The sequence below is a fragment of the Ylistrum balloti genome, unplaced genomic scaffold (assembly GCF_031769215.1).
Source record: "Ylistrum balloti isolate Yb309-2 unplaced genomic scaffold, AGI_CSIRO_Ybal_v1 Utg370664, whole genome shotgun sequence".
NCBI classification, from domain to species: domain Eukaryota; kingdom Metazoa; phylum Mollusca; class Bivalvia; order Pectinida; family Pectinidae; genus Ylistrum; species Ylistrum balloti.
This window is the reverse complement of record NW_026782402.1, coordinates 369030-383254: the sequence shown is the minus strand read 5'-3', so window position 1 is coordinate 383254 and position 14225 is coordinate 369030. Positions and strand designations below refer to the sequence as shown.

The window sequence follows — 14225 nt, the reverse complement described above, 5'->3', positions numbered from 1 at the left end:
AGTATGAATACATTAAACACCGAAAAAGACGTGTTTTACTCTCCTTTCCGCCGAAGGGTACCAAGCGGTATTATGTACGCTGAATTAGTAGTAGCAGCCATATGGACTGGCTGCCGAGCTACCAGTGGTGCTGGTGCACACTTGAGCGGGTATTCAGCAGCCGTACCGAACGTCTGAGTCACGTTGTCTCCCATTGGTGTATTAATCAAAATGGACGCAAATCACAATACCGTAACGTTTTTGTAGATGGCTACCACACTTTGTTACTGTAGATAGTGGAGCTCGGACGTGTGCTGTGTAAATTGTTCAGTGTTTACGTTTGTTGTGTATGTGGAGTTCCTGCTAAACGTGTGTACATGTATCACAACCGCTGTAAAGGGAAAGGCTTCCGTTTTGTAATTACTAACGTAATTCCGACTATGATAAACAACATAGGATTATTAGTACAAGGGGATATACATGAATTATTATACTGGAAGGTTTGAAAAAGTGGATGTTCTACGGACCACCTGTCAAAGTGTGTGTTCACGGCGACTACCTCGCGTGGTCTCTCGGGGATCTTCAAACTCCTATCGCCGAGAACAGCTGTTATCGATCTCTCACGGATTGATTGACGAGTGATTAGAATCGATATTGAGTGATTGAAAAGAAGTCAGGTAAAACCATACCTGTATTCTGATACAGAGATACGACTCGGAAGAATTCACACCTGATACATAGGTAAACATTGACTGGTACGTTGTGTAGGTAAACACAGATAGGTACATAGTATGTAGTGTAGCAGGTGTGTAAAGCACAATTGACATACTTATGATAATTCTATGTCAGCTATAAATTATCAAAGGTATAATCACTAATATGCAATGTTTATATATGAATGAATTGTATCTACAAGTATATACATAGATATAAGACATAAATATTTGTCATTCATATTAATGTTTTCTGTCTATGAATACAAACGATGCGTAATGCACAGAAGGAATAGGAAATTCTTGTGAATTTGGACAATCTAAAGCAAACAATTAACATTTTCATCTCTAGGTCATAATACATTAAAATAAACACACATTTATAGATATTGGGTTTTTAAAAATATGAACAAAGATAGTTTTAGTGTATACCGAATCTATGAAAAAAAATCTCCTGAACATTAATCGCTTTTTCAATAGAACGACTTTAAAACTGTCTTATTAATTATTCATTTGTGTAAGCTAAATTTTCATGGAAGATGTATGCTGTTGGTGTGTGACATCCATCACTTTAGTATAATGCACATTTCCACTCCCGTCGAGGATGACTAAACGTGGTACAGATATAACACCACTGAGTGACCCAAACACACAATTTCATTACCACACATGATAAAAGTCCGATCGACACACACTCTGTGTATCTAATTCTAATAACTTAAATTTGCTGACTCATATACATATATATATCAAATATATGTAGCAATATAAGAAATTCGTTAATTAGGATAGTGTGTGCGGTTTACTCGCTTAAGTATACCAGATAGTGGAAATTAATTTGATTACACAGGTCCATAGCTGAGATACTCCATTTCTAGTTATTCAGTGTGCTGCCTTTCTTTCCAGCCTGCAGGGCTATCACGTCTTAGGTAGGAGATCTAGATACGGAAGAAAAGTGCCCTCACTCGGGGTGCATCAGTCGCCATGGAGATACGGGGTGAACCAGATTCTCAGCTCGACCCCCCGGGGTCACTGGCCGCACCCACTGTTCAGGGATTACCTAGGGGTCGGACGACCTCCCGGACACAAACCGAGGGTTGTGATATGTCGTGTCTACGAAGTAGATCACTTAGACAACATTGTGTATACTTGTGGTGTGTAGTGTTCCTTCTTGCCATTTTGGAATGTTCAGCAGACACCTACCACGACAATGAAGTTGCGATGGTGGTAAGTCCTAACATATCTATTTTAATATTACAGACAAAACCCTGTAAAAAGGATAATACTCTCAAACCATTGTATTGTCATGGTGATGTTTTTCCTTATTTTGAATATAATTGAACTCTGTTAAATATTAGTGTTCCACCTGACTTGCTGTAACGAGTTGGTCCGTTTGTACAGTAATGAGTTGGTCCGTTTGTGCAGGAACATAAACACTAAAATTGGGATATCTTATTTACACATAAATAGCTTAATGACAATCTAGATGTCAGTTCACAAATCGGTGTTTTTATATTAGTTAAAAGTTGAAAACTGAACACAAAATATTAATACCATTCAATATTTTATAAACCAGAATACCGGGTTATATTTATAAAATTGCTGTCCATAGTTTATTGTAAGATTTGACCCATTAGAATAGCAATGCTCTAATTGTATTCCCGATGATGGGATGTATAATATCAATTTTAAATGGCGTTGATTATTCGGGGGGTCTTAGGAAGAAAAAAAAAAGGACGAATTTATCTTTTAACATGTTTTTTTTACAAATGTTGACAAATCGTACAGTTGTGTGATCGCACGATGTGGGCACGCTCTCTGCACGATGTACACCCTTTGTATTATTGTATCAAAATCCGCTTTTCGGTTACATTAGTAAGAATCGTCACGCTTCGATAGTTTTGAATGTTTTACACAGAAAAATGGAAGAAATGTTATTAACTCTTCCAGACTGCAGTCCATGTTTATCGATTTTGGCATTAATTTGAAAATCTTTAATAAATGTAATGAGTTTATGATAGGCTCAACATCGGCATCAGCCTTGTACATAGGCCGTCACCATGAGCGAGTGTAACCTACTGACATACAATGTATTTCCATTGATATCATAACACAGCAGTTGGAGAGACATCACAGAGAACTACATGGCACTCCAACACACCTGTTTGAGAATTCTTCCCCTTGTTTGTGTGCTAATTAAATTTTGTGCACCTGTAAAACTAAACACACACACACACACAAAACTAACATTACAATAAAGCCCGCAGCTTAAGCTTTTAAAAAGTCGTTAAACTTTGCTAACGGAACATCTGAAAAATTACTACTTTTTTAAAGATTTTTAAACAGTCGGGGATCTAAAGCAGTCCCTTAGGGAAGTAATTTACAAGTACAAATCAGCTTGTCTGATATATGGCTCTGACAAGTTCATTAATTGTATAAAAAAAATCTAATTAATAAATTGTTACAAATACGATTCGTGTACAACTTGTATATGTCTCTAATATTTACAACCATGGACAGTTTCTCTTATTTAATTCTTAAAATTCTTTTGTTATATCTGTTGTATTGTAACACTTTTTTTCCGTCCCCGCTCGGTTTCTGCGTTATGTTGAACATTTAAAATACACCAGAAGAAAGCCGAGACCAGGACAAAGGACGGATTGAAGTGTTTTGTTATTAAAATTTCACCCTCGCTAACAATTTAATGGATCATGTATGACACTTTTGTGATGTTAAGTTGCTTTTAAAATGAAAGAAATATGGCTTGTTTTGTTTAGAAGACTTGATAAAAGAGAATTAAGTGACGGAACTAAAGTGAAATTCTTATAATCAAATTTAGAATATATTGAGTTACATATCAACAGCAGTTTGTTGATAAAACTGTGCATGCATACAAATATATCGCTAAAGACGTAGTATCAAATGGCGGACCCAAAGATTGTGTGTTTAATTTCAGATAGAATAATTAGTCAAGTTTATTTAGCGTATCGTTTTGTGGTACAAGGCCGAATGAGGGGGGAGGGGGGTAGTGGGATGGTGGGCTTCACCGGTGTTATTATAACTCCAAACAGCACCACGTTTAAACAATGCAGGAAACTGGCCAACTGTCTTCTCCAACATAATTTGCAAAGTTTTTTACGCTTTAACAGAACGAGTAATCACACAAATACTCGGAGTTGTTCAACGTAAAAATAGACAAATAATATATATATCGCTTTAAATTGTAATACGTTTTTGGAACATGACTTAATTTTTTATGAGTTATATTTTGAGGTGTTCTTGAAAACATCAGTGAACATGAACCTGATGATGTTTGACTAAGACATATGGTTGTCATACATCTCCTAGTACTTGGAATATTATTTTTTTGAGGGTATATAGGCCTGGACTTCAGATGTTACGAACTACACGTAGTGAGTTTCTTACTCCCTACCATTACACTAATAGGAAACATACAACTTCCTGCTTTATATATTGAATTAAAACTCCCAGGGGCCGGTTTTATACAAACATAAACAGATGGGGTATCGATGAATCCAACAGCTCCGCTCCTATCCGCCACCCTCCCTGTGTCTGCCATTCCTTACCATTATCTCCCAGCCTTTCCCGACTTAAAACAAAGCACATTTTACCTTCCCAAGCAGAATCGATACCTGAACGACCGTTATTTTTTTACATAAAACTCCAATATTTTCAGCTCTGTTCTACAACAATCATACTCATATCTGCTATATGTTTTTCAGGTAGTAATACTGACCGTATCTTTAAATAAAATATAAATTTGGAACATAGGTCCGTGGTTTTAGAACGAAAGCGAATTATCCATTATGTCAGTCTAAAGTTGGTTCCTAGTTTCTAATTCCGTTTAACAAAAAACGGAACTGGAAACCAGATCCTAGTTCCCATTTAGCTTAAATGAAACCGGGAACCAGACCATACTTTCGTTTAAGAAAAAATGTGTATGTTGACAAAATGAAAAGTCCAAAGCTCATGGTATTATAGAATTGAACCTACAACTTTTCAGACTAAACTTTAGTTTTATCTTAATGATTAAGACTATCATAGCCTTTATAAAGGAATTGATCTTACACGAAACTCACATCCAAATTTTAAGTTTTAGCTTAAACGGAACTAGGAACCAACTTCAGGCTCCTCCACAAAGGAGCCTCAAGATGATTCCCAGTTCCTAGTTAGATCCCAAGAGAAAGCCTAACGATAGTCATTATATTTCGTGTTCTGAGAGGAATAGGATACCAAAACGTATAAACAGGCAAAAAACGCGATATGCCACTTAGACGAACGATAAGAAACCAATTATACAATTTATATCGTATATCTGTAGAGGAACATTGACCGGATGTCTAGAATAAATATATACATTCACCGGAATACGTTTTGTAAACGAGGCTATTGGTTGCGTGCCTTTCTCATCCTGATATCGATGGCACGCTAGAGGCCATCCTCGATTCCAGACCGAATGAATAATTCAGTTAATATTCAACTATATAAGTAATTGGTACCTACCTGGTATATATCATGACAAATTACAGAGAAGAAATGGTCTTCGTGTGCTTATTGTATTGGCCAGACGGACCGAAAGCGTTCGGGACGATGGCTAAAATTTGTTTTAGTACCGTTAAACTTTCATTAAATTCAAAGAGTGCCTTATCTCAGCTTTTAACATGCACGGTCAGAAAGTCATGATTGAAGTTTTGATTGACCAATTAGGACAGGAATATATTTCACTGTGTCAGTCTGCCAATGCAAGGCACGTTAGAATTGCCTATCTTTCCAACCTTTATGAAAAGCTATTGTTTTGCCCAGCTCATTTTATTATTCTCCTCATATCTGGAAATGTAGGACTGTCCACTGTCTGTCTGTAATATTTTGTTGATAAAGAAGAATGCAGATAAAATATTGTCTCTTTGACATATCTTTTTTAATTCCCTTCTCGGGGAGAGAGGAGGGCGGTGGAGAGGAACAGAACAGCTAATAAGAGAATGGTGAAACTACAGGATTTACCAACATGAAATGAACATTTTTTGTAAATAGGATATGTTCTCTTTTGAATATATTTTTAAAACAATCGTAATCATATAGTGCTGCTAAAGAACAACCTTGTGTAAACACCCGTTGCCATTGGTTACAGGGTGGTGACGTTTTCCTCGTAAATACTACCCGTACACATCATTTATGAAGTATAACAGAACTACTGTAAAAGAAAGAGGACATGGTGTCGTTTGACATACTGTTACTAGTCTATAGTTCACCGAGTTTTACTTTCCCATAATTTATAATCATCCTTTCTCACTTCCCGCCATTTTTAGAGGAGCAGCTGGAGTTATCTGTCTTGGTATCTATGGTAACCGCCTTTGTTCGCGTGAGTGTGTGTCATTGTCATTCAGCAAGGTCATGGCTTGACTTTGTGGGAACTTTCTGTCAGCTGCTGAACAAAATTCCAATGTCAGATTTGGTTTATTCTAACAACTGTCCGATCCTCCGCTATTCCTGCCCCTCCCCCAGTCGTTTTCGGGAGATCTGCAAACACGGATGCTTGACTTTTAAGACCGCGAGTGATTCATCACACAGGTCCTAGCGTTGATTAAAACGAAGTGGTTTCGATTTGATTAGTTCACGAGTTTTAACATTAATCAATCTATAGGCATAAGTCGAGTTAATTAGAGAAATCGTACAATATTTGGGAACAGATAACGATCTAATTCAAAATCTTACTCCGTGCTTGTCAGAAACATATTTGATATTCGTGTAGGATTTAACACCAGCTTGTTGTAAGGTGTGTACATCATATAATAAATAATACTATTTTCAGTCGGTATTGTGGGGGTATATAACACCTCATAACTTGTTATACAGTCGTTATCGTGGAGGTATATAACAGAATAACACCTCGTAACTTGTTATACAGTCAGCATCGTGGGGGTATATAACAGAATAACACCTCATAACTTGTTATACAGTCAGCATCGTGGGGGTAATATAACAGTATAACATCTCATAACTTGTTATACAGTCAGCATCATGGAGGTATATAACAGTATAACACCTCATAACTTGTTATACAGTCAGTATCGTGGAGGTATATAACAGTATAACACCTCATAACTTGTTATACAGTCAGCATCGTGGGGGTATATAACAGAATAACACCTCATAACTTGTTATACAGTCGTTATCGTGGGGGTATATAACAGAATAACACCTCATAACTTGTTATACAGTCGGTATCGAGGGGGTATATAACAGAATTACACCTCATAACTTGTTATACAGTCAGCATCGTGGGGGGTATATAACAGAATAACATCTCATAACTTGTTATACAGTCGGTATCGTGGGGGTATATAACAGAATAACACCTCATAACTTGTTATACAGTCGGTATCGAGGGGGTATATAACAGAATTACACCTCATAACTTGTTATACAGTCAGCATCGTAACATCTCATAACTTGTTATACAGTCGGTATCGTGGGGGTATATAACAGAATAACACCTCATAACTTGTTATACAGTCGTTATCGTGGGGGTATATAACAGAATAACACCTCATAACTTGTTATACAGTCGTTATCGTGGGGGTATATAACAGTATAACACCTCATAACTTGTTATACAGTCAGCATCGTGGGGGGTATATAACAGAATAACACCTCATAACTTGTTATACAGTCAGCATCATGGGGGTATATAACAGAATAACACCTCATAACTTGTTATACAGTCAGCATCATGGGGGTATATAACAGAATAACACCTCATAACTTGTTATACAGTCAGCATCATGGGGGTATATAACAGAATAACACCTCATAACTTGTTATACAGTCGGTATCGTGGGGGTATATAACAGAATAACATCTCATAACTTGTTATACAGTTAGCATCGTGGGGGTATATAACAGTATAACACCTCATAACTTGTTATACAGTTAGCATCGTGGGGGTATATAACAGTTTAACACCTCATAACTTGTTATACAGTCGGTATCGTGGAGGTATATAACAGTATAACACCTCATAACTTGTTATACAGTCGGTATCGTGGGGGTATATAACAGTATAACACCTCATAACTTGTTATACAGTTAGCATCGTGGGGGTATATAACAGAATAACACGTCATAGCATGGTTGTTAATAACAGGTTTATTTACATGAGTACAATCTAACTACAGTGTCAATGCAATAAATAAATAAAAGAGCAAATATTTGAAATTCTTGGAATTCTCTTCTTTTCTGTCTAGGTTGCATATAGCTTCCAACATCAATTCGTTATCTGTTTTACTGTATCACAGTCCGCGGGTTTAAAAACTATAAAATGCCATTATTCAACAGGGCTAAAGATGTGTACAGCAAGGGAGAAAATGATATCAAATGAATTCGTTTAATCGTATGTCTGTCGTTGGTAGTTGATAACAAGAGTTCACGTGCGCGTTCTAATTAAACCTGCTGTGTATATGTCAATATTATCACATGAAAACACATTACACGTGCATGTCAACATGCAGTCGCATCGTAATATATTGCCTGTCAATCACATCTGATTATACAGCTGGGATTGGTCACACTGGGTAAGTTTACCTGTCACGGTAGGAATTCGGATGACTAAGTGACATTTTATAGGCAAATCGCACAATTCTATTTATATCTCACCGGATTGTTTAAGAGAATGTATAAGGTATCAGAAATGTAATCGGTAAAAATTCTTAAAACAAGGCAATAGAAAGTAACAAAATTTTCACAGTTCACTGGAGCGAATCAGAGATCGATTTTGATGTCATTTTATGGACAATGGCATTACGTCATTGATTTGAATCGGTACACCAAAAATGGTTACATCCATGTGCTTTTGTTCTCCACATTTTGACTTTTGTGGCTAAAAGAAGCTTGAAAGTAATCATTCATTCGTAGATTGCTTTTTCCTATTTTGCGTTTCAACTTTTAAGTCTTCGGAATCAAACTACTATATATATATATAAAGGCCATATTTTACGGAAACTGTCGATATCGAATAAAATAGAGTAACACAATTTCCTCACAGAAATTAAAATAGAATATTTAATCCAAGAACAAAACCAAAATAGAAACACAATGTCGGCTGGTAATTAAGATAAAAGACACAGTACCGTTATTTGTTATTGATGGGAGACTCGAAGCTGTTGTAGCTATGAACTACTACGTTTTCATACATGAATTACTCAAATTCCTGCAGAAATATGATGACTGGTGCTGCCTGCGTATAAGTTATTGTTCCTATATGGTAGAAGGGGGGGGGGGGGGGGGGGTAGGCACGTGCTGTTTACAGGTGTGAAGCATAGTGTCCAAAGATACTTGAAACAAGTCTCGTTACCTGTACTATTGTTTTTTACCTGTATCAGTCTCACTTTCGCGTCGACTTGACAATATGACATGGGTCAGATTACCACACGTGACAGGACATGATGATAAACAGCTCAAGAACATGAAGTGGGATAAGTGTTAATCGCTTTTGACAAGCGGCAACATCTTCACACCTGTATCAATTATGTCTCAGCATGCGTCTAAAGAGGTGACAGCTGACGTGTCACGTGACGATGTCACTAATGATTACACGGTTAATACACATCGGTTAATTAATATGGCTGTTGGCCTTTAAAGATAACCGTACCTCCCAAAAAGTGAAACTATGTTAGACAGCGACTTGTAAAGCCAGGACATCTTATCACACAAAATGTATTAATAATTAATTAATAGGATGACGTAATCCTCATTAATATTGTAAAATCTGGGTACCATCGTTAGAACTAAGGACAGCGGGAAAACTGAAATAACGATATGTGTATATCGTTAAAACAATGCACATTTCTATTTTTTTTTTGTTTTTTTGTTTTGTATTTTTTTTGTATATTTTACGGTTGATGCCCCCTTCCAGCGGCATTTTGTGTGTCTTAGGAATCCGGGAAACGGACAGGTCATTGCTGATGTGGTTGTGTCCTTGAGCAAGATTTTTGACACCAACTGCTGTGGTGCATTTATAGCCTTGCAAGCAAATTCTACCTTCAAATCGCTGTAATAATGAAAGAGCAATAAGATACTAAATTGAATTGAACTTTAAAATGTATCGGAGTGAAATAGATGATTACTGAACAGAACATTATGATCAGGGGAGACTACTGATGGTAGGATGTTCGCTTCTAATGGTAGAAGGATCCTTAAGAGAAGAAAGAACATTACCAACAGACCAGAAACACGTGTTTAAACATAACCCGATTTGTCTATAGATATAGGTCATCACACACGTGGCCCTGCCACGATAAACAATAGCTGTGCTGATTCTCCACAAAACAGGTGTCTAATTATGTCAATACCGTTTGTGTATCTCATATTGTATAAAATAAGATGCGACTGTGTGATTTAAAAAAAGGCGGACCCGGGGGAGAAGGGATCTTTTTACAGAGATGGAGAAGAAAAGAGGGACACGGTAAAACTGTTGTGACGCTTGTTTTGATATCATTAGTGGTTAAAGGGACACTAAACGTGAGCTTGGCTGTATGCAGGTGTGATAAAACAAAATCGTATATAATACATTTTCCCACTTTTTTAAAAGTAATTTATGAGTATTTTCTTTTTTTTCTGTCGATTAAACAAAAAATATCAACACCTCCCCCTTCCCCTCCCTCCACCACCACTTCCTACAAGAGATTTCCTTCACGGTATCGCCTACAATCCAAGAAGTAGAAATATACCTTAAAATCACACATGACGCTTTATTAGCTTTGGTTTACTACATTTTACAGGTTTCAAGTCAGGGACTAACTTAATCCGACTTTAGGTCAGTTGTCGCTTGTGTCCACCTTTTGGTCAAACCGTTTCCTTACACTGTTTATATGAAACAGTCTTATCAAAACATTGATGTAAGGAATTGAAACGTATTCGGCAGAGAGCTAGTCCTTTTCATGTATATTGTTATAAACAGATTCCCAGTCTTATTCAGCAGTTTAAACACGAAAGTGTGGCCTTCCTGATTGTCTCCCCTGTTCATCGATGTGTGACCTAAACCGACTTGATTAGCCGGATTAACACCTGGATGACCGATGCCCAGATGTACGTCACTGTCAAGTCACAATATTGTAATAGAAATACAGCGAAAGTTTAGGTATCAAGCACAGACTTACATTAGATATAAGTGGATTGTGGTAAAAAGTCTTGGACATACAGTTTGATGCAATCTCCCTATGTCCCTCATCAAACATGTAGTTATTTTGCGTGGTTATTTTGTGAAACAGGTTATATTATTTAACTCTGCGTTATCCTATATAGCACCATGTTATCGTATATAACAGCATGTCATCCTATATAACATCTTGTTATGATATATACCAGCATGTTATTCTGTGTAACATCTTGTTATTCTATATAATACCATGTTATTCTATATAAAATCATGTTATTCTATATAATACCACGTTATTCTATATAAAATCTTGTTATTCTATAGAATACCATGTTATCCTACAGAACATCTTGTTATTCTATAGAATACCATGTTATCCTGTATAACATCATGTTATCCTACATATCATCTTGTTATCCTATATAACACCATGTTATGCAAATAACATCTTGTTATTCTATATAACATCTTGTTATCCTACATAACATCTTGTTATCCTACACAACATCTTTTTATCCTATATAACATCTTGTTATCCTACATAACATCATGTTATCCTACATATCATCTTGTTATCCTATATAACACCATGTTATCCAAATAACATCTTGTTATTCTATATAACATCTTGTTATTCTATATAACATCTTGTTATCCTATATAACATCTTGTTATTCTACATAACATCTTGTTATCCTATATAACATCTTGTTATTCTACATAACATCTTGTTATCCTAAACAACATCTTGTTATCCTATATAACATCTTGTTATCCTACATAACATCATGTTATCCTACATAACATCATGTTATCCTACATAACATCTTGTTATCCTATATAACATCTTGTTATTCTACATAACATCTTGTTATCCTATATAACATCTTGTTATTCTATATAACACCATGCTTTCCTATATAACATCTTGTTATTCTATATAATACCATGTTATCCATTTTATCAGCTCCTGACAAGAAATATGTTATCATCATATGGTGCTTAATTGCTCTGTCCATAAAACACGAAACAAGACTTTACTATCAGTTATTCTAAACACCGACTGTTGATGTAAGTGTCCTGATTTGCTGGGATGTTAATGGGCTCGGCGATCTTCAGGGTTAATGTAAATGATACCATTATCTAGTTATTACGTGACAAAGTCGCCTTACCACTACATCGGCTGTTGCTTCTCATCGTCATCAAAAATTGTCATCGATCGCCTTGGCAACCAAGTTCTCCAAATACAGATGTTCTATGGAAAACAGGAAAAAAAGACAACAGGACAAATAAGTCCGGCGATAAAACAGGTTTAATACGTTCAGTTGAAGTGGGCTACATAAAACCATCTAGGTCTCCGTGTGAGTTTTAAAACGCGAACATTGTAAACAAAGATGGCGAATACGGGTACTTTGCAACGAAATTTACAGTAAGATGTTATGAGAATCCTATTCATCACTGAAGCGCCATCTGTTGGGCTATTTGCATCGTACACGGTTGTCATACTAATATTATCGTTTAATTTATTTATTTGTTTTCTGTGTTTACTGTCGCAATGGTTCCAGTTTGTGAGGTCCACTATTATTTGAGCTCTTCAGTTGTTGGAGGCGATATTTTCAATTTTTGGGGAAGTCAGATTCATATTCATGACATTTTTGGGAATTAATATGATGTCATATGTAAACCCCGTTAGGTTGAGGAATAATGGTCATTATGGCGTAATTGTTATCCAGACTCGTCGTTCATTTTACTTGCTATTTTTATAAATTTGTGTCAAATTATCCTTTCGTCGAGAGTATTTTGACTCATCCGGTGGTTCGTTTGAATAAAACCCAGACAAGTAACAGTTTTAGAGGATTAGGAGGGGAACAGCTGGACATTATGTTTCCACAAGGATTTGTGAATTGAAGCACTCTTCCCAATGTGGTATATAAAACACACCTCATATCGATGCATATGCAATATGTGACAGTATCCTGACTAAGACATGTAGACATGTATTTTTTTCTGTTCTGATGAAAGGATGCTGTGTGTAGAGAGTATACGAGAAACCCAGTAACAGCTACCGTACTTGACAAAAGGATCTCCCTTCCCTAAACTTGTATGGTTTGTCATCACAGATCAAAACGTCTCTCTTTTTATCTTTTCGTTCGAATTTTAACACGTGATCACTCTTTATGGATTTCGTACCCCGGGAGTCTTTGTTTGGAAACCAAGGGTTCATATCCGGAGAGCGAGGTACTGGCCAGGACACAGAAAAGTCGAATATGATTTTCCACATATTATATGAGTCTTAATCATATCCGTGCATTTGGTTACTTTGTGGTGTGTGTGTTTGGGGTATTCATACAGTCATTATGGTTTACATAGAGTTTGTACTAATGCACGTATTTGTCATGAGTCAGTTCCTCGTGCATCAAATTAATAGATGTATGCGTTGAATATCGTTACACGACTCTTTTGTTTTACCAAAATTAACACAAACCGACATATACGTATGTTAACGCACGTGTAGCCCTACAGCAATTCACGTGCCGCGGCTACATAAAACAATCCTTTGCTTATACTACAGGTATACACGATGCAAAAGTGTACAGTAAATCAGATGTTGATTTCTCTCCACAGCTAAATGGCCTCGGTAAATCATTATATTATGTTAGAGAGAGAGACTGACTTATGTAAAACCCCGATAACGCCACGTGCTGCCGAACGTCACGATAATGTTCAACTAGCTACTTTATCGGCCTCAACTGCAAACTTTACAGTAAGTTTTATGATAGCCGACGTGTCATTTCCTTAAAAAAAGTCGATATCAGATAGCTTGTAATCTTTCCTTGTTCAAAATATGCAAGAAAATGGTAGGACTGTTTCACGATTTTTATTTCATTGTATCAAAACATTAATCTGTGTATATTATTTGTTATATCTACACATAACTGGCTCGAACCCAGAACCTCCAAGTACATGAATGGACGAAAAGACATAAAGAGTGCAATACAATTATTTACAGCTTCGAAGGAATCTACCTTCGTTGCATTCTCGGCCCCAACCTGCTTTCAAGCCAATCGCTATACTAGTAATTCCGACATAGTGAAACAAAGGGCAGTAACTCTGAGAGATCAGTATACATGATTTGGGCAACACTGCTGATGCGTAATTCCTGAATTCAAGATAATCCGCTTTCTATACTGTAAAACTACGTGCCGAGTTAGTCTGGCAAAAGATTAATCAAGTGTTGCAGTGCTAATCCCCCGCACCAAGTGTTTATCTCTCTGTACGTAACCGTATAAAGCAGGATTATTGGCAAGATGGGAAACACTCTAATACTGATAGATTACGCCCGGAATATCCCTCAGACA

At 36.5% G+C, this 14225-nt stretch overlaps 1 protein-coding gene across 3 annotated transcripts in view; it reads left to right on the top strand.

The window, feature by feature from the left end:
• Positions 1–208: 208 nt before the first annotated feature.
• Positions 209–14225, top strand: part of LOC132557372 (matrix metalloproteinase-2-like) — a 43116-nt gene continuing 29099 nt past the window's right edge. Inside the window, exons 1-2 of one of the 3 annotated variants that reach the window (XM_060221867.1) lie at positions 209–656; positions 1599–1919. In XM_060221867.1, the coding sequence (XP_060077850.1) occupies positions 1677–1919 (243 nt within the window). In that variant the 5' untranslated portion in view covers positions 209–656; positions 1599–1676. Of the gene's footprint in view, positions 735–1598; positions 1920–14225 lie in introns of all 3 variants that reach the window. The other 2 variants (XM_060221866.1, XM_060221864.1) reach the window with 2 other exon arrangements.